The sequence below is a fragment of the Erythranthe guttata genome, chromosome 14 (assembly GCF_056151865.1).
Source record: "Erythranthe guttata isolate IM_541 chromosome 14, IM_541, whole genome shotgun sequence".
Classification (NCBI taxonomy): domain Eukaryota; kingdom Viridiplantae; phylum Streptophyta; class Magnoliopsida; order Lamiales; family Phrymaceae; genus Erythranthe; species Erythranthe guttata.
The window spans coordinates 9,039,763-9,059,035 of record NC_142546.1 but is presented as its reverse complement, the minus strand read 5'-3'; the positions used below and the strand labels follow the sequence as shown (position 1 = coordinate 9,059,035).

General features: G+C 37.0%; 3 protein-coding genes across 4 annotated transcripts; 2 read left to right on the top strand and 1 right to left on the bottom strand.

The window, feature by feature from the left end:
• The first annotated feature begins 823 nt into the window (after nt 1-823).
• LOC105954624 (auxin transporter-like protein 5) lies at nt 824-6,951 on the top strand. Its single transcript, XM_012978288.2, has 8 exons — nt 824-1,272; nt 1,688-1,873; nt 2,563-2,675; nt 2,770-2,953; nt 3,697-3,794; nt 5,341-5,548; nt 6,206-6,463; nt 6,575-6,951. Exons 1-8 carry the CDS (start codon nt 1,111-1,113, stop codon nt 6,821-6,823), a joined length of 1,458 nt encoding a protein of 485 aa, XP_012833742.2. The 5' UTR covers nt 824-1,110; the 3' UTR covers nt 6,824-6,951.
• A 1,330-nt stretch (nt 6,952-8,281) lies between these two features.
• LOC105954623 (cold shock domain-containing protein 4-like) lies at nt 8,282-9,530 on the bottom strand. Its single transcript, XM_012978287.2, has one exon. The coding sequence runs from the start codon at nt 9,083-9,085 to the stop codon at nt 8,477-8,479; it is 609 nt and encodes a 202-aa protein (XP_012833741.1). The 5' UTR covers nt 9,086-9,530; the 3' UTR covers nt 8,282-8,476.
• A 2,813-nt stretch (nt 9,531-12,343) lies between these two features.
• On the top strand, nt 12,344-18,692 carry LOC105954622 (uncharacterized). 2 transcript variants are annotated; one of them, XR_001172550.2, is made up of 3 exons: nt 12,344-12,623; nt 13,062-17,868; nt 18,425-18,692. XR_001172550.2 is itself a non-coding variant. In XM_012978286.2 (2 exons), the coding sequence occupies exon 2, from the start codon at nt 13,092-13,094 to the stop codon at nt 17,748-17,750; it is 4,659 nt and encodes a 1,552-aa protein (XP_012833740.2). In that variant the 5' UTR covers nt 12,383-12,623; nt 13,062-13,091; the 3' UTR covers nt 17,751-17,871. The 2 variants fall into 2 exon arrangements, 1 of the variants encoding a protein (XP_012833740.2); XM_012978286.2 differs by lacking the exon at nt 18,425-18,692 and having other exon boundaries at nt 12,383-12,623; nt 13,062-17,871.
• The last annotated feature ends 581 nt before the right edge of the window (nt 18,693-19,273 follow it).

Genomic DNA, 19,273 nt, shown 5'->3' with positions numbered 1-19,273 from the left:
TATAGAGACACGTGTACTAATAAAATGACATGAGATGATGTCACACATTAGTAAGCCCATGTGAATAATGGGAGAGAGTTTTGGGCATTTGGGCTTTTGTGTTAGATTTTAGAGCCCACACAGAAGAAAGGGCCCTCATTGGAAACAATTCCCCGCACGTGACAAAAGCAACTTTCTTCTTCTCTCAAAAAGCGACCACGCCCCTTTGCCTACAATCATTTGGTCTACTTTCTCATTTTTCCCAACATTTTAACTTTTTTTTTTCTTATTATTATTGCTTTTTTTTTTTTTCTAGCTTTTGTCTCCTTTTCAAGACCCTCGTTTCTTGTAATAAAAAGAATAAAATAATTAGTCATTTCAAAATATTTTATTTAGAATTAATTAAATTTCTAATGAAGGGCAAATTGGTCTTTTGAAATTAATTCCTGCTGATGTGAATGGGCACGAGTAAGTGAGAAAAAAACCCGGTGTATTATTTATTACCCACTAAGAAAAAGTTGGATATATGTGTCTTGTTATGTATTAATTAATGATCCAGAATCACTCGGTGTATTTCATAGAGCGCAACATCTACAAAACCGTAAGCCACTTGTTGTAATATTTTCTTTTAATATACAAGGATTTATTGTGGAAATGTCAAGAAAATGGGAGGGGCTAAAGGGTAAATAACTATTTGGTTCATTAGTAGTGTTGGAAGTTGAGAAACCCCACTCGTGCGGACAAGGGCTTTCACGCTTCTATAATTATTAATCCATTATTTCAAGAAATAATTAAAACAAATCACTTGTACTAATAATAACTCAATTTTTATTTACAACAAGACAAATCAGATTTTAATCAACCAACCAAGGGAGACACGAACAACACCACCTCTAAAAGCGTGTTTGCACACCTCTCTTCCCAAAATCGCGCTTCACACTTTTGTCCCCACACTTGCACACACACACACACACACACACACACACATATATTATATATGCATTCTGCATTCACAAGTCACAACTTGAATTTGTTCATTACCAACATATACATATATATATATATACACACTCGAACACGCAGTAGAAACACGCACCACACAGAGAGGAGAAGCTAGCTAGCTAATTAGCTATGGCGGCCCCTTCCGACAAGGTGGTTGAGACGGTTATAGCTGGAAACTACGTGGAGATGGAGTCCGAAGGAAAACAAAGAGATTTGAAGTCAAAATTTTCTAAGCTTTTCTGGCACGGCGGCTCCGCCTATGATGCCTGGTTCAGCTGCGCTTCCAACCAGGTTCTGTTTCGGTTTTGGTTTCGATATATATATTTAGGGCAAATTACGACCACCCTGGTCAAATTACGAAAACCTCCTCCTGTTTGGGTAGGATATTACTGCCACCCCTCAACTATGTATCTATGTATTATCTTACGAAATACCCCTCCAGAGAATGTTAAATCGGTAAAACCGAAATTTCGGTACGCCAACATTTCATATCGTTTATCGAACTGAATATACGATTTGGTTCGGTAATAATCAAATTATATAAATTTTATGTAAAAATATTTAAAAGAAGGGAGTAACTGTAATTATCCAAACAAAAGGGATTATTTCGTAATTTGACCATATCTCAAAGAGTGGCCGTAATTTGCCCCATGTATATATATATTTTTCTCTGAGCTCTGATGATTGTGTGTATATCAACTGCCAGGTGGCACAGGTGCTGCTAACATTGCCGTACTCATTTTCGCAACTCGGAATGCTGTCGGGGATTTCATTTCAACTGTTCTACGGTCTAATGGGAAGTTGGACGGCGTATTTAATCAGCGTTCTCTACGTTGAGTACCGAACCAGAAAAGAAAGGGAAAAAGTTGATTTCAGAAACCACGTTATTCAGGTTTTTTTTTCTTCATTAAATCTTATTTTTAATCTATTTAATAAATAAACTCGACTCAAAAATAGGGTGTATACATCTATGGAGGATTAATCGACCCTTGGGGCATGTTTGGAGCCATTTTGTTTGAATTTCATACATAGAAAGGGTAAATTACAAAATTCCTCCTGGACTTAGGCTAAATAACGAAAAATACCTCCACCTATTCGTAATAACTAAAATCCTCCTCTGATTAATTGTTGATCGAGTTTTTTAATAGAAAATGTGTACAGTCTGTTATACCTTCTGTTCAATAGGTGACAAATAAAAGAAAATATCTGAAATTGTGTAAAGTCTATTCCTTGGAAAATCAAAAAAATCTGTGAAAAATCACACGGTAAGGGTTGGTGTAAGAACGAAACAAACCTTTGGGGATTTTTGGTTGAGGGAGTTTTTGTAATTTACAAATAGTTGGAGGTGTGTTTTGTTATTTATCCTAAGTTGAGGGAGTTTTTGTAATTTACCCTATATAGTAATAGTCAAAGAAAGAAAGAAAAGAAAAACATAATCCAAACACGAAAAAAGACAAATGATCACATGGGATTTCTGTGATTTTGTTTTTGCATGATGATAAATTATACTAAATTAAATTAAATATAATAAAAATATATATGTTTAAAAAAGAATTAATAAAAATTGATGAGAGAGTGCAGTGGTTTGAAGTTCTTGATGGGCTACTGGGAAAACACTGGAGGAACGTGGGTTTGGCATTTAACTGCACTTTTCTTATGTTTGGGTCCGTGATTCAGCTCATAGCCTGTGCCAGGTATCTATATATATATTTAATTAACTAATTAATTAATTGTATTTTAATTTGAATGGTGATTAATTAATTAAATGAAATTGAATAAAAATTGCAGCAATATATATTACATAAATGATAATTTGGACAAGAGAACATGGACGTACATATTCGGCGCGTGCTGTGCGACGACGGTGTTCATACCATCTTTTCGTAATTACAGAATTTGGTCCTTTCTTGGTTTGGTTATGACCACTTATACTGCTTGGTACCTCACCATTGCTTCCCTTCTCCATGGTCAGGTACTTCGATAAATTAATAATATATCGGGATTTTTTTTAAAGTATTTCGAGTGTTATATTAATTAAGGTGAAAATGACAGTTTTTGTCCTCACATTAGCATCGATTTCACATTTGGTACTTTGTGTTTACAAAAAAAACACATTTTGTCCATCATGTTTCAAAAATTCAACATTTTTAGTCGTTTTCGTTAATTTTATGTGACTTAACTGACAGACTAACGGTAAACTGACGGAAATGACCGAAACCGTTAAATTATTGAAACATGAGAGATCAAATGTGGTTTTTGGTGAACACAGAGGACCAAATGTGAAAGCGAAGCAAACTTGAGTGGTGAAAACTGTAATTTTCCCATTATTAGGATACCATCTTTACGTGGACCTACAACCATAATCGGAGCCAAGATTTTAAGTTCGCGAACGCCAATCATGCTAATTCTACGCAAATTTTTTAAATCTTTACATAGAAAATAGGGATTCGAAAATTGTCGAGCGTTATAACTTATAACCCCCTACGACTCTATATTTTGGCTCCACCACTACCTACAACACACATGCAAGAGCCAAGAAGATCTCCTAGTTTTAAATATTTTATTGTAATAATAATAGGAATCAAATTTTGCTGACTTGACTAAGATTTGACCAACTTCTAATTGGTTGTTGATGATTTATTTATAAGCAAAATCCAAGATTATTTAAATAGTAATTAATAAAAAAATGTGTTGATTAAAAATGATGATTAACAGGTGGAGGGTGTTAAGCACTCGGGTCCAGCTAAGATGGTGTTATATTTCACGGGAGCCACTAACATTCTCTACACATTCGGTGGTCACGCCGTTACTGTGTAAGACACGTGTCCTCTCTCACTTTATATTTTTTTTAATTAACTAATAAAATCTTTATTAATTATATATAATTATCCAAAATAGATATTTATTATTGTTTTTGAAAGTGACTTAAGCTTGGTCTAGAATCGACAACGACATATGATCTTCGCATGTGAATCTAATGACCAATCTATTTTATTTCCCTTTGTGTTTTTCAATTCTTTTATGTCACGTCATTTTCATTCTAATTTAGATCGCTGTCCTTAATTCCCATGCGTGCTACTGCAAAAAATTAAAATTAAAAACTATAAATGAAAATAAAAAAGTTGCACTTTTTTAGAAATTTACTTGGCTTTATACAGTAGGTTTTTTTTTTTTTTTTTAAATCAGAACCATTTAATATACAGTAGGTCTAGGCTAGGCCTAGGGGTGAAAATTGGAACGAAATTTTCGATTTCCATCGATTTCGATCCGAGATTTTCCGATTTTGGAACGATATTTTCAATCCAAATTCTAAATTCCAATTTTTCCAAAATTATTTTGGATCGGAATTGGGCCTCATTAAAATATATTTTAATGACTCAGATGGTAGATTAACTATAAGTGGGCTAGATTGGATATATTAATTGGGCTTAATGAATTGAATAAGTACTACATAGTGGAAATAATAATTGGCTTAGGATGGGCTTGACTACCGTTGACCGGTCAATAGATACTCCCTCAATTCACCTTCCGTAGGCATGAGTCATGACCACGATCCGGTTCCGGTTCGGAGTCGCCTTCTCGGGTTCAAGTTTTGACTGAACCAGAACCGGGTTGGTTATGGGGAGGTTCAAGGTCGGTTTAAAACCGTCGGTCCGAACAAATTGACGGTCATGTTCGACACTTAACCCCGTTATTTTCAAATTTTGTTATTATACGTATAAAAATTAGGGCAAATTACGATCATCCACTGAGGTATGGTCAAATCCGATTGTTTGGGTAATTACAGCCACCCCTCCTTTTGAATATTTTTACATAAAATTTATGTAATTCAGGTATTTACCGAACCTAATCGTATACTCAGTTCGGTAAACGGTATGAAATGTTGGTGTACCGAAATTTCAGTTTCGTTTACTAATTTAACATGCCTAAATTTACCTCTGGAGAGGTATCATAAGATAATACATAATTGACGGTGAGTGTAATTACCCATACATGAGGAGGTTTTCGTAATTTGACAATAACTCAGGGCGTAGCCGTAATTTGCCCTAAAAATTAAAACTGTAGTGTCTAGCATAAACTCAAAATATATCTCACATTTGACCCACATATATCACATACATGACAATAAACTCCATATCCTATAATTGTTAGTTGTCAGCAATTAAATGAAATCTGAGAAAAAATAATCAATGCCAAGTCTGAAAATTCAGTGATTTAGCTGAGCCGTAGGATTGAATGCTCCAATTTCAATTTATGAATTAATTTTTAAGAAAATAAATAATTAATAATCATGAAAATATTAAGCAATAAATATTTTATTTTTAATTAATTAATTAATATTAATTTAAATGATGGCAGAGAAATAATGCATGCAATGTGGAAGCCAGAAAAATTCAAGGGAATATACTTAGTAGCAACAGTGTATGTGTTGACTTTGACCATACCATCAGCAACAGCAGTGTACTGGGCTTTTGGTGATTTGCTTCTAAACCACTCCAATGCATTTGCCCTTCTTCCCAAATCACACTTCAGGGATATTTCTGTCATTTTGATGCTCATTCACCAGGCATGTCTTTTTCATTTCCCACCTACCCCCCTTTCTTTTTCTTCTTTCTTTTTTTAATATTATTATTAAAATGGATATTTTAAATTCAAAAGTTTGAAAATTATAATGAACTTTATATTGTTTTCAAATATAGTAATTTCGTACTGTTTTTTAGCCGTTATATAAAAAGCATAACGATAAATGTATATAATTTTAGGAAAACTAATTTTGTTTTTGAAAATTTCATAAATTATTCCGATTTCGGTTCAAAATTGATTTTATAAAATCAAAAATCGAATTTTTAGAATGATATAGTTCAAAAATCGAAATCGGCGGAATGAAAAAATAAATCGTTTTGATTTCCATCTCCAATTATCAAAAATTAATTCGGATGTTATTTTTTTAAATTAAATTAGTACAAACCCGAATTTTGGATGTTAGTTTTTTGAAAATTAAACACGAATATTACATATATATTTTTTTTGAATTTCATATATTATTCCGAAAACAATTCCAAAAAAAGATTTAAACAGAAATTCAATAATATGAATTTTGAAAATGATAAAGTTCATTCGAGGAAATCGTAACTTTCTCAAAATCGGAATCGACATAATTCAAAAAAAAAAAAAAAAAAATCAGTTAGACGTGATCGTTTTGATAATTGATATTGTATCGCAGTTTATAACATTCGGGTTCGCATGCACGCCGTTATATTTCGTGTGGGAGAAAGCAATAGGCATGCACGAGTGCAAGAGCATGTGCAAGAGGGCGGCGGCTCGTCTGCCGGTTGTGATTCCGATATGGTTCCTAGCCATAATTTTCCCATTTTTCGGCCCAATTAATTCCGCCGTCGGAGCACTTCTCGTAACTTTCACAGTATACATTATCCCTTCTTTGGCCTACATTTTCACCTTTAGAACAGCTGCTGCACGAGAGGTACACATTGATAATCTATTACATTTTTTAATTAACTAATTATTACTATTATTATTATAGAATTATAAAAATAATAATTAATTATTATTATTATTAAAAAAAAAATTGCAGAATGCAGTGGAGCAGCCCCCAAAATACTTTGGGAGGTGGGTTGGTGCATACGTCATCAACATATTCATAGTTGTGTGGGTTTTGATAATTGGGTTTGGGTTTGGTGGTTGGGCTAGCTTAACTAACTTTATCCACCAGATTAATACTTTTGGGCTTTTCACCAAATGCTACCAATGCCCACCACAGCTGCCGCCGCGCTTGGCCAACGCCGCCGCTCCTCCGTTGCCGCCGCACATTCACAACCGTTGAGATTTTCTCGCTCATAGATTGTAATGTAGATTATTAATTAGACCTTTGTGATAGTTTTATTAATTTTAAATATGCATGCTGCAATGAATTATAAACAAGTGATCTAATGTTGTTATGAATTTCATAAACTGGCAAATGATTTATTTTTTATTTATTTATTTATTTATTAATTAGAGGATGTTAGAGAGAAATTAAACATCGGCTTGGCGACTGACCCTGTCTCTTGGATTGATGACTAAGGTTTTCTTCGAGCCCAAAAAATTAAATATCATTATTAAAGCCAGCAGTTGAAATAAATTAAATTCAAAACTACTTAGAAATATTTAAAACTATACTATTTCGATAAATTAATACTCGACAATTTAATAACCCTCGCTTGAATAATATTTTTTCCCGGTCCCAACTCAGTAGAAGCAAAAATATTACTTTTATGGTTGTTCCAGTCGCGACCAGAACAGTCAAATGTTATGTAGTTCCGCATAGCTCGTCCCACCGCGTGACAATGCAAAAATCGTTATTTTATGGATTCTGGAAGGAAGGGCACCGTATGACCCAAAAAAAAAAAAAAAAAAAAAAGGGAAAATTACAACCACCCTGAGGTATGGTCAAATTACGAAAACCCCCCTCTTGTTTGGATAATTACAACCACCCTTCAACTCGTCAATAGTGGAATCTTCGAGATTATATGGAATATTATCACTTTTATATCCGTTTTATCTTATTCGAACTCTACATTTTGAAGCAAGATGATTGTAATGTGTTTTTTGGCTTATATATATATATATATATATATCAGATTGTGGTGCATAAAAAAATGTATTTTTACACAAAACAAGTACAAACTAGAGTACATTCCACATAATCTATGTTGAATTTGACACCATAAGGGTGGAGGTGTAAGAAAAAATCATAGTTGAGAGGTAGATGTAACTATCCAAACAATATGGGGTTTTTCATAAATTGACCACACCTCAGGTAGTGTTTGTAATTTACCCTAAAAAAAACTCCAATAATGCACCAAAATCTTGATCCATTGGTAAAGGTACTTGGGAATCACAAAGCAGAGATATTATTCGAAAAGTGTACAAACAAAAAAAGCACCATACTTGCTTCCTCTGCACTATGATTAATTGAGCTAGTGCCAGAACATCTGTAGTACCACCCTGTCAATTTCCGATTAAATTAGGAGAGAGAGAGAGAGAAACAGAAAGATCACATAAGAGATATTTGACCAAATTAAATAAAGAATTTATATTTAATTTTATTATTCCAATGTTTCTTATTTATTTCTTCTTCAATACTTTTGCAGCAGTACTCCTATTATTGAAGGTAGTGTCGGTATTTAGAACGTCGATTTGAATATGTTAATCACTTACTGATAATTAAATACTAATTGATAATTAAAATATTAATAAGTACAGAATTAATAATAATAATAAGAAGAACAAACACAAAATATTAAAAACCAAACATTCGTCATATCATAATACTGCCGCAGAGTGACCACAATTACCAAACCATGAATAACAAATGGTTCACCATTTCAAAACAACTTCAAAAGAAAAATTAAAAAAAAAAAGAAAAAAAAACAGATAAAAACTAGATTAATACTAAATATAAAATAGAAAGACAGATCCACCATCCAAATCAGATCTAACGGCTGGCAGTAGGGCATTCGCGAGAGAAATGGCCTTCTTCGCCACAGTTGTAGCAGCCTCCACCGCCACCACCGGATCTTCCACCGCCACCGCCTCCATACCTTGCACCACCACCGCCGCCGCCTCCGCCCTGAGGACAGTCCCTAGCCATATGTCCATTCTCACCGCACTTGTAGCAACCGCTACCTCCGCCACCACCGCCGCCGTATCCACCGCCACCACCGCCGTATCCGCCGCCGCCTCTGCTACCTCCATCGTAGCCACCTCCGCCGTAGCCACCTCCTCCACCGTAGCCACCGCCGCCTCGGCTACCACCGTCTCGTCCGCCGTAAGATCCACCGCCTCCGCCACCACCGCGCGTGGTTCCCTGCACGGCAGCACCGTCCGGACCGGTCACGTTCGCCGCCTTGGCGCGGCCGTCGTTGCCGTGCTCGACGGTGAACTCCACCGTCTCGCCCTCGCCGAGGCTGCGGAAACCCTCGGATTTGATGGCGGACTGGTGAACGAACAGATCGTCGCTGCCATCGTCGGGGGTAATGAATCCGAAACCCTTCTGATCGTTGAACCACTTAACTGTACCCTTTTTCAAATCACTCTCAGCCATTGTTACAAAACCCTACTTTTTTCTCAAACCTCTCTCTCTCTATTACTTTCTCTCTCTACAAATTATATCTCTTGTATTCTATATGGGCTTCGTACGTGGAGAGATATATATTTGCCACGAAGAGTGCCACATAAGCGGATTTCATTTTCGAATTAAGTGATATCCAATTCCTAGCTGGGGTCCGCGTTTTTCTTTCCGTCTTTTTGTTTTTTTTTATTGGAACTCCTATTTTCTTCGGGAAGCAACGCAACGGCTAGATTTCATCGAGGAAGATCTAACGGTCAGGAATTGATGGATCGCCTCATCGTACCGTTGGATTTAGGGTTTTAGCAGACGAGTGGTCAAAATCATAGCACCACGCAGCTAGGGTTTATCTAGGTTTATTGTTTCGGTAATTGCAAGAACCCCCCTGTATTTTATATCAATTGCTAATAACTCCCTCATGTATAAAAATAGCCTTAAAATTCCCCTGTATTTTTAGAAAATCTGCAAAAATCCCCTATTATGGATAATTAATTAATTATCATTTATCACTCGTTTATTTGTAAACAATTAAATTAAAAATACATAGAAAAAAATCTCAAATTATAATCCACATATTTAATGTTTCTAACAACCTGTATAATTATTTAAACTTTAATAAATTTATTATTAGAAAATAAAAAATTAAATATAATTCTCTTGAGAATTTTTATGTGAGATAATGCAACCAAATAATTGTCTTCGGGCCAAGCTTAGCTGGCCCATAATCTTTCATGCATATCCAATTTACTACACGGGCTTGTGCTTATCGGGCCTTGTCTATCTCGTGCCAAGGCCCGCCCAAAATCGATTGGCCGGATTAAAATGAAAAGCGCTTTTTTTCCGAAATCGTTGTTTGTTTTCTTTTAAAACGCTTCTTGCTTCTTTGTGGAGTTATATGTGGAGGTTTATATCCTACAATCAATAACAATATTTAATTAATTTTCTTTTATCCTTGATTTAAAATAAAATTGTGTCGATATTAATGCATGGTTTTTCAGTCTTCTTTGAACTTGTATTAAGATTTCAAAGTTATTGCTTCATTTTCTTTTTGGTTTGATAAACAATTGAATCGAGCTCCGAGATTTACAGTTAAAAAAATTCGAAGAACAAAACATACATAGAGCCGTAAATTACGGAGGTGGGAAAATAATCTCATAAACATGTTTGGTAATATTAATTTGTAAAATAAAATTAATTGTTAATAAAAAAATATATATATATAAATAGGCGACAAATAAAATAGAGCCAAAATTGTGACTCTTATCACAAACAAGGGTAAATGAGAAAACAAATGAGTGAAGTGACTAGACTGTGAAATTGCATGTCTGGTTTTTGGTTTACACATCATGCATTATGATTCATGGGGTTGTGTGCTGCTACTTCGAATAGCTTTACTCTTGTCTTCATTATTTATTTGGAGTTTATTATATTGTCACTTTGTAGTTATATTCTAGTGTGCAACTACTTTATCTTCTTTAATAATTCTATTATATTTTCTTTTGTAGGGGTATAGGCGTATAGCTATGCTTGTGAAGAGGGGATTTTTGTTTTTCATTTTTCATTTCTATGTACATTTTTTTTATTATACTAAGTTGATGGAGCCTAAATGACTCAATTGGATGTAAAGAAATAGGATGGGCCTGAATTAGAGAAAGATAGTCCAAATGAGAAGGCCACGTGTTTCTAAGAGAGCTGCATGGAGGACTGTCGAGAGGGATTTTCGGCATTAGCATTCTTCCGGTCAAGTCAATCGGAACTATGGAAAAACAATATATGAGTGTATATTTAGAATACGAGAGTAAGAGTCTTCCCTTGTACCTCAAGACTGTATTTATACATGTCGTAGAGATGACGTGGTGGGCCCCCAACTCTTTTTTTGCTCAGATTATACGTGGGAGCTGTCTCGTTTCTTGTGAGCCGAGCCTAGTTCAGTGGGGAGAGCTCGTAGTTGTGATCACTTCTTTTTGAGCCGCAAGTGGGCCTTTCCTCGATCCATCTCATGCTGCAGGCCTTTTGCCTTTCACTGTCCTTGGGTCGAATGTAGTCACATTCGCCATCTATTGATTCCCTACGTTTAGTTAGTAGCAGGCTTAGTGGGCAAAGTGAGAATGAACATGGAGTTTTTTTTTATAGAATTGTTATTATTTGGGCTTTTGGGGCAATCCAACCAATATCAATTGATCATAAATTATTGCCCCAACAAGAATTTATTGGCTATTTAAATATAAAAGTTGTCACTATTTTGATCCTTCTTTATTCAATTGGAATTTTAAATGCTTGATATATAATTTTATAGGAATTGATATATTTTTTTCCATTTGATTAATTTACTCATACATAAAATTTGAAGTAAAAGTTTAAAAATATAGTAGAGATAAAATCACATGCTTTATTATTCCTTCTCAAAAAAAAAAAGGCTTTATTATTCTAATATTTATGTATCAATTCATTCGATTGGAAATTGTACCAATTAAAAGAATTATAAGTATTCACTTCTTATAAATATTTTTATATTAGAAGCATGAGTTGATAGATTAAACTGTACTTTTTGATAGGCCTAAAAAAATTGCAATCTCGATTGTATCTCAAACTAACTAATACTCCATCACCACATCATAAATGTTGAACATGGCAGACAAGTTATTTATGAGGTGAAGTAAAATGATAGCAAGTTACAATGAGGCATTGCATGTTAGACAACCACAATTGTGCCAATGCATCCCAAATATAGCTTCTACCCTTTTCACTATCTTTTAAATATTTAGTACAAGTTTATTTTTCTTGGTTCAACACGTGCTCGATCACACGCACGGTGTATAATATGCTGCATCGAGTAGATATTTACTATTCATATACACACAAACGTAAATTTTCACATTGATGTGTCCAAATCAACGGTATGAATTCACTCAGTGTAACCTTCACGCACCCATAGAGTAGATAAGATCATGGTCAGGGATCTGCTCAAGAGTTGGGAGATCTCGATTACGATTCAGAATTGAACAATTTTAGGTCATAAATAAATAATTGAACTTCATAGGATATGACAATTCAAATCTCTAGTTAACAACACCTTTAATCTCGACCGTAGATCTGCAACGGTGACGAGATCATGTCCATTCGAGAAAATAAAATACTTAACTAATGTATAAGATTCAACAAATTAAAATAAAAAAATAGAAAAAAAAAGAAAAAAAAAATGAAAACACGTGATTTTCACCTTAAAAATACTCCAACCTTTTTAATGATGATTGGGGCAGCAAAGTTTAAAACGGTGAAAACGAGGGAGCCTTTTCAACCGTCAGATTCGAACCCCTAAACCCATCTAATCCGTTGATCTCCTCTTATCTTAATTTTTTCTTCTTTCACCTACTATACTCATTCTTCAGCTATTTTCGTTACTCCCCAACTTTCTAAGAGCTTCCTCTTTACTTCTACTGCGCCGATTTCTCTCTCTCTCTCTCTCTCTCTCTAAAACAATCTCTGGTTTTCATCTCTACATCCGTTTCACGAGGTTAGTTTTTTTGAATTTTTGTTTGTTATATGTTCTATTTTGGTTATTATTAAGTCTATGTTAAACCCTAGTTAAAAAGGGATTCGTATTAGGGATCTGTTTTTATAGACGTTCGATTATATGTATTTGCAGTTTGAGTAATGAATCTCTGCACTGATGTGATTATTACGGATTGGGGGATTTTGTGCAATGTTTAGTTATCGGTTTTGTTGACAGTTCTTATTTTTTTTAATAATAATTTTGTTGTTGTTGTGATTCGCCATTGATTTGATTAGATTTCGAGTGAAATTAGTTTAACCAGTTTGCATACGTGAACTTGGTGATATGGGTGACTTCGATTATTTACGTAGAAAGAGGTCTTTTATTTTGTTTTTCTATAGGTTGTATTAGAGTAGGTGACTAAATGATTTACTACTCGTTTTTCTTGTATTGTTTCAGTGAATCAAGGTGGTTGTGGAGTTCTCTGTGATGGAAAATGGCATTGGCATTGCCGAGGATGCCAAGCTGAGGGAGATGAGTGCCGTGGGAAGCAAAGTAGTGGAGCCGATTATGAACAAGACTGTTGATTTAGGTTCGGACGAATCGCAGTGCTCTGATGCGGATGAAGTATTCGAAGAGGCAGTTGAGGCAGAAACCCCGTATGCCGATTCGGTGGATAGTATAATGACTAGAATTGGAAACGTCGATTTAATTTTTCCCTTTGAGAATAATGAGGGGAATTTAGATGCACTTCATGAGTTTGAAGAGGTGATTGGGGGTCCCGCTGTAGTTTCGAGTTCAGAGGATGCGGGTGCGAAGACTGAGCTTTTGACGAGTGAGGAGAAGCAAATTGCTTTAGAGAAAATTGTGGGGGCCGAAAGGAATGGATTGGTGGAAGATATTGTTAATGAGGAGAATGGAAGTGCTATTGAGGATGGCAAAAATCATTCAATGGAGATTGTTGGTTCAGCTGCCATTGCTGATGAAACTGTGAATCGCAATGATGGAAATGAGAAGTTGGACGAGTCCAATCAAAGACCTGTGGGTGTCATATCAGAGAAGTTGAGCTCTATGGAAGACAATGCGGCTGAAAACAATGATAGTGCAACTGAGGAAGGGGAAAATCAGTGTGTGGAGGTTGTTGATTCAGCAGCCATTGCTGATGAAACTGAGAATCTAAACGATGGAAATGAGAAGTTGGATGAGTCCACTGTGGGTATCATATCAAATGAAGTGAGCCATATTGAAGACAGTGATAGTGCTACTGAGGATGGGAAAAGTCGTAATACGGAAATTGTTGATTCAGCTGCCATTGGTGATGAAACTTCGAATCTAAATGATGAACACGAGAAGTTGGATGAGTCGATTCAAAACCCCGTGAATGTCATATCGGATCAAGTGAGCCATTTTGAAGACAGAGTTGCTGATAACGGTGATAGTGCTATTGACGACGTGAAAAATCAGCATGTGGAAAACGTTGATTCATCTGTCAGCCATATTGAAGACAGAGTTGCTGATAACGGTGATAGTGCTATTGACGACGGAAAAAATCAGCATGTGGAAAGTGTTGATTCATCTGTCAGCCTTATTGAAAACAGAGTTGCTGATAACGGTGATAGTGCTATTGACGACGGGAAAAATCAGCATGTGGAAAGTGTTGATTCATCTGTCATTGTGGATGAAACTCTGAATCTAGATGATGAAAATGAGAAGTTTGACGAGTCCGTTCAGAACCCTGTGAACGTCATATTGGATAAAGTGAGCTGTGTTGAAGATAGTGTTGCTGAGGATAGTGATAGTGCTATTGAGGATGGGAAATTTCATAATAAGGAAACTGTTGATTCAACTGCCGTAGCTGATGAAACCGCGAGTCCAGATGATGAAAATGAGAAGTTGGATGAGCCCAATGAAAAGCCTGTGGGGGTCATTTCAAACAAAATGAGCTATGCTGAAGCTTTAACTTCTGGAGATGTAAAAATTGTTGATGCAGACAACAAAGAAGCACTAATTTCCGAGATGCCTAAGACTCAAGAATCCAATGAGTTAAGCAGAGATGTGACTGAACCAGAGAAGCTTGATATTGAAACAGAACCTCAAGAGATTACAGAAAATCAAGATTGCAATAAAGTAAATGGAGGTGAAATCGAGTCCAATCTTCCTGAAAATGGTTCCTTGGACCATGTCAGTATGTTTGGTACTTTGAATCATGAAGACATGCCGAGTGTAGATTCTGATGCGCTGAAAGAACAAGTTCAAGAAGATACAGACGTGGTTAAGGCAAGTGAAAGTGTCACTAGGGCAGCGTTTGAGTCCAACGGAGACGCTCTGCATAAGAACGAAGATAATGGTATTCTAGCTTCTGGGAACCAGCATGAAAAGCATGAAAACCGCTCTGCTGATCTTTCTGAAGTCCAAAAGGATGAGGTTATGGAGCTGGAGGAAAACTCACGTGAAGCTGATGATAGTCGTGATGTTGACCACGAAGAAAATAGTGGAATTGCAGCTGCAGAAACTTCCAAACTTGGCTCTAACGTGCAGACCGCCTTTGAAGATAGCACACCGAAACCGGAGATAGCAGAAACTCCAAGATCTTCTCAGCCGCAGCTTGTTGATTCCAGTTCTGAAGTCTCAACTAACATCGTTGAGAATGTTGCCAAGGTACAAGAACCTGTTACTCACGGTACAACACCTAAATTAGAACAGGAAATTAAAACTGTGGCAGCTATCTCCTCTGCTGCTAACTCCACAACTCCTCCACCTGCTGGACTTGGGAATACGGCCCCACTTCTGGATCACGGTTCTCAAAATAAAGACCGTTGGTCCCGGACTGTGGCTGATAATATTCCATCAACCAATATTACATCTGCAACTCCCGCTCGTCCAGCTGGCCTTGGGCGGGCTGCCCCGCTGTTGGAGCCCACCTCTCGGGCTGTCCAGCAGCCTCGAGTGAACGGAGCTGTTTCTGCAGCACAGAACCAGCTCATTGAAGACCCTACAAATGGGGAGAGTGAGGAGTACGACGAAACCCGTGAAAAGCTTCAGATGATTCGTGTCAAATTTCTGCGCCTTGCTCATAGGCTTGGTCAGACTCCACACAATGTTGTTGTCGCTCAAGTCTTGTATAGATTGGGGCTGGCCGAACAGCTACACGGCAGAAGTGGCGGACGTGTTGCTGGATTCAGCTTTGATCGTGCCAGTGCAATGGCTGAGCAGCTTGAGGCAGCTGGACAAGACCCTCTAGACTTCACATGCACAATCATGGTTCTTGGCAAATCAGGTGTCGGCAAAAGTGCAACCATAAATTCCATATTCGACGAAGTCATGTTCGGTACAGATGCTTTTCAGTTGGGAACCAAGAAGGTTCAGGATATTGTTGGCACTGTGCAAGGAATCAGGGTACGGGTGATCGACACTCCTGGACTTTTCCCCTCTTGGTCAGACCAGCGCCAGAACGAGAAAATCCTTCATTCTGTCAAAAGGTTTATCAAGAAAACACCTCCAGATATTGTTCTGTATCTTGACAGATTGGACATGCAGAGCAGAGATATGGGTGATATGCCTTTATTACGGACCATCACCGATATCTTTGGACAGTCTATTTGGTTCAACGCCATTGTTGTTCTGACACATGCTGCATCTGCTCCGCCCGAAGGTCCGAATGGCACTACAACAAGTTACGACATGTTTGTTACACAGAGATCGCATGTTGTCCAGCAAGCAATTCGTCAGGCCGCTGGAGATATGAGGCTGATGAATCCTGTTTCTTTGGTGGAGAACCACTCAGCTTGCAGGACAAATAGGGCTGGGCAGAGGGTTTTGCCGAACGGTCAGGTTTGGAAGCCTCATTTGTTGCTTCTCTCTTTTGCTTCGAAAATTCTGGCCGAAGCGAATACTCTGCTAAAGTTGGCCGATAGTCCTCCTGGAAGACCTTTTGCTCCTCGAACAAGATCGCCGCCTTTACCTTCCCTTCTCCCGTCTCTTCTCCAATCGAGACCTGAAGTTAAACTTCCGTCGGAGCAATTTGGCGATGACGATGATGCTGTAGATGATGATCTGGACGAGTGCTCGGATTCGGAAGGAGAATCGGAATACGATGCGTTACCTCCCTTCAGATCGTTGACTAAAGCCCAGCTAGAAAAGCTTAGTAAACAGCAAAAGAAGGCATACTATGATGAACTAGAATACAGAGAAAAACTCTTCATGAAGAAGCAGCTGAAGGAAGAGAGGAAGCGACGGAAAATGATGAAAAAAATGCAGGAAGCAGCTATAGGTTTGCCTGCTGATTATGGTGACAACGGTGAAGAAGAGGCCAGTGCTGCTGCATCTGTACCAGTTCCTATGCCGGACTTGGCCCTACCCGCTTCTTTTGATTCGGATAATCCGACCCATCGATATCGGTCTCTCGATTCCTCCAACCCTTGGCTTGTGAGGGCTGTTTTGGAACCCAATGGGTGGGACCATGACATTGGATACGATGGCATAAACGTCGAGCGATTGTTTGTGCTTGATTCGAATGTACCAGTATCTTTCTCTGGCCACATTTCGAAGGACAAAAAAGATGCCAGTCTTCAAATGGAAATGGCGACCTCTGTGAAGCATGGGAAAGGGAAAGCAACCACTTTAGGCTTTGATATGCAACCGTTTGGAAAGGACTATGCTTACACTCTACGAAGCGATACTAGATTTATCAGTAACCGAGTGAACAAGGCAGCTGCTGGTTTTTCGACTACTGTTTTGGGGGATATTTTAACCGGTGGAGTAAAACTAGAGGACAAATTAACCATTGGTAAAAGGGGGCAGTTACTGGTTTCGGGGGGTGCTATTTATGGTCGAGGAGAGGTTGCTTATGGTGGCAGTTTGGAAGCAACTTTGAGAGACAAAGAACATCCTTTAGGACGCTTTCTATCAACACTGGGGATTTCTGTAATGGATTGGCATGGTGATCTTGCTGTCGGGTGCAATTCCCAGACACAGATTCCTATTGGACGGCATACGAACTTGATTGGTCGTTTTAATCTTAATAACAGGGGATCTGGACAACTTAGCCTTAAAGTGAACAGTTCGGAGCAGCTACAAATAGTGTTGATTGGCTTAATTCCGTTAGTTCAGAAAGTACTTGGTTATTCTCAGCAGGTGCAGTATGGTTGATGATGATGATGATGATGATGATGATGATAGAAGGATGTGGCATGATGTGGCAGCCAATCGGGATATCCCGAATTGCTTCTTTCGTGTGCGTCGTTTGCTCGATTGGTTACTGATATAGGTATTTTCTAGCCTTTGTTTGAGCGATTGTTATTCTTTTTTATTACTTTTTTGTTGATAGTGCTATAATTTGCTTAACTTGTCTCTCTCTTTCGTAAGTGTTCTCTGCATAAGACTCGATTCTATTACTGGTATCATCTTGTGTGATATTGATGTTGCTTCATGTCTCTTTCACCTGCTGGACTGTTAAAACCTGCGAAAGATACTATGCTAATAACACACACACACACACACACACACACACACACACACACACACACATATATATATATATATATATATATATATATATATATATATATATATATATATATATATATATATATATATATATATATATATATACACAGACGTGTGCGTGTGTGTGTTGTGTGTGAAAATACATGGATAATGCTTCCTTTTTATGTATGCATACAGCATATTATTGTTGTTTTATTACATACATTGTTTTTCGACATGTCTAAGTGATAACTGATAACTGAATTTTTCGTTTCTGTCTTCAACTTCTTGATTAATTATGGATATGTTTTTCCTTGTTGTGTGTCTACTTCGTGTAGGTAATAAATAGAAAGGATAATGGGAGTTTTGAAGGATATTTTGCATTTGCGTGTTCAGATTGGGAGACGTTGCATTATTTGGCTACTTTCAAGAACTTCATCTAAATTTATTTCTCATTCTCCAATTTTAAGAATGTAATATTTTTAAATTTGCTATTGCTCGGAATTTTGTAGAACGTTAGTACCGTTTTCAATCTGTGAGAGTTTTGGCATAATGTGAATATCTTGTCATCAATATGGCTTGGCTTGGTTTGGTTTGCTCGTGAAATTACAGGCTTCTGTTATCTGGTCGTGTGTGTGTATATATATATCGATTTATAGTAGTTATGTAGCTTGGTTTTGCTAGTTGCTTGAGCAAGCAGTGCTACTTTTAGAACATGATGTGTAGCTTTGTGCTTCATCGATTGCTAGTGATACTTCATCGATTTCGATAGTTATGAGTTTGAGTCATACGCAACGAGTTTAGAATTCATCAATACGTTTTAAGCCTGTAAATTTAATTATATAATTATATCCGATCTATGTTCTTGATATTGGATCGGATTTGGACCCAAATGATAGACGAGTCTTTCATCACCCAAATGATAGATGAGTCTTTCATCATTCGGACTAGGGACAAAGGCTTTCGTCGATTGCTGATTTGTTTTCTGTTGATGGATGATGAAAAACAGAACAAATAAATTACTTCTAGTGGCATACGTTAATTTATTCGATGCTACGAACATTCTGACATACTTGGTATATTTCACCCAATATAGCATCTACAACACCAATAAGATTTTATTTCAATTAGTACAAATTACTAACCCATGTAATTTTTTTGGCAAAAAACTTTTATGATTTAATATT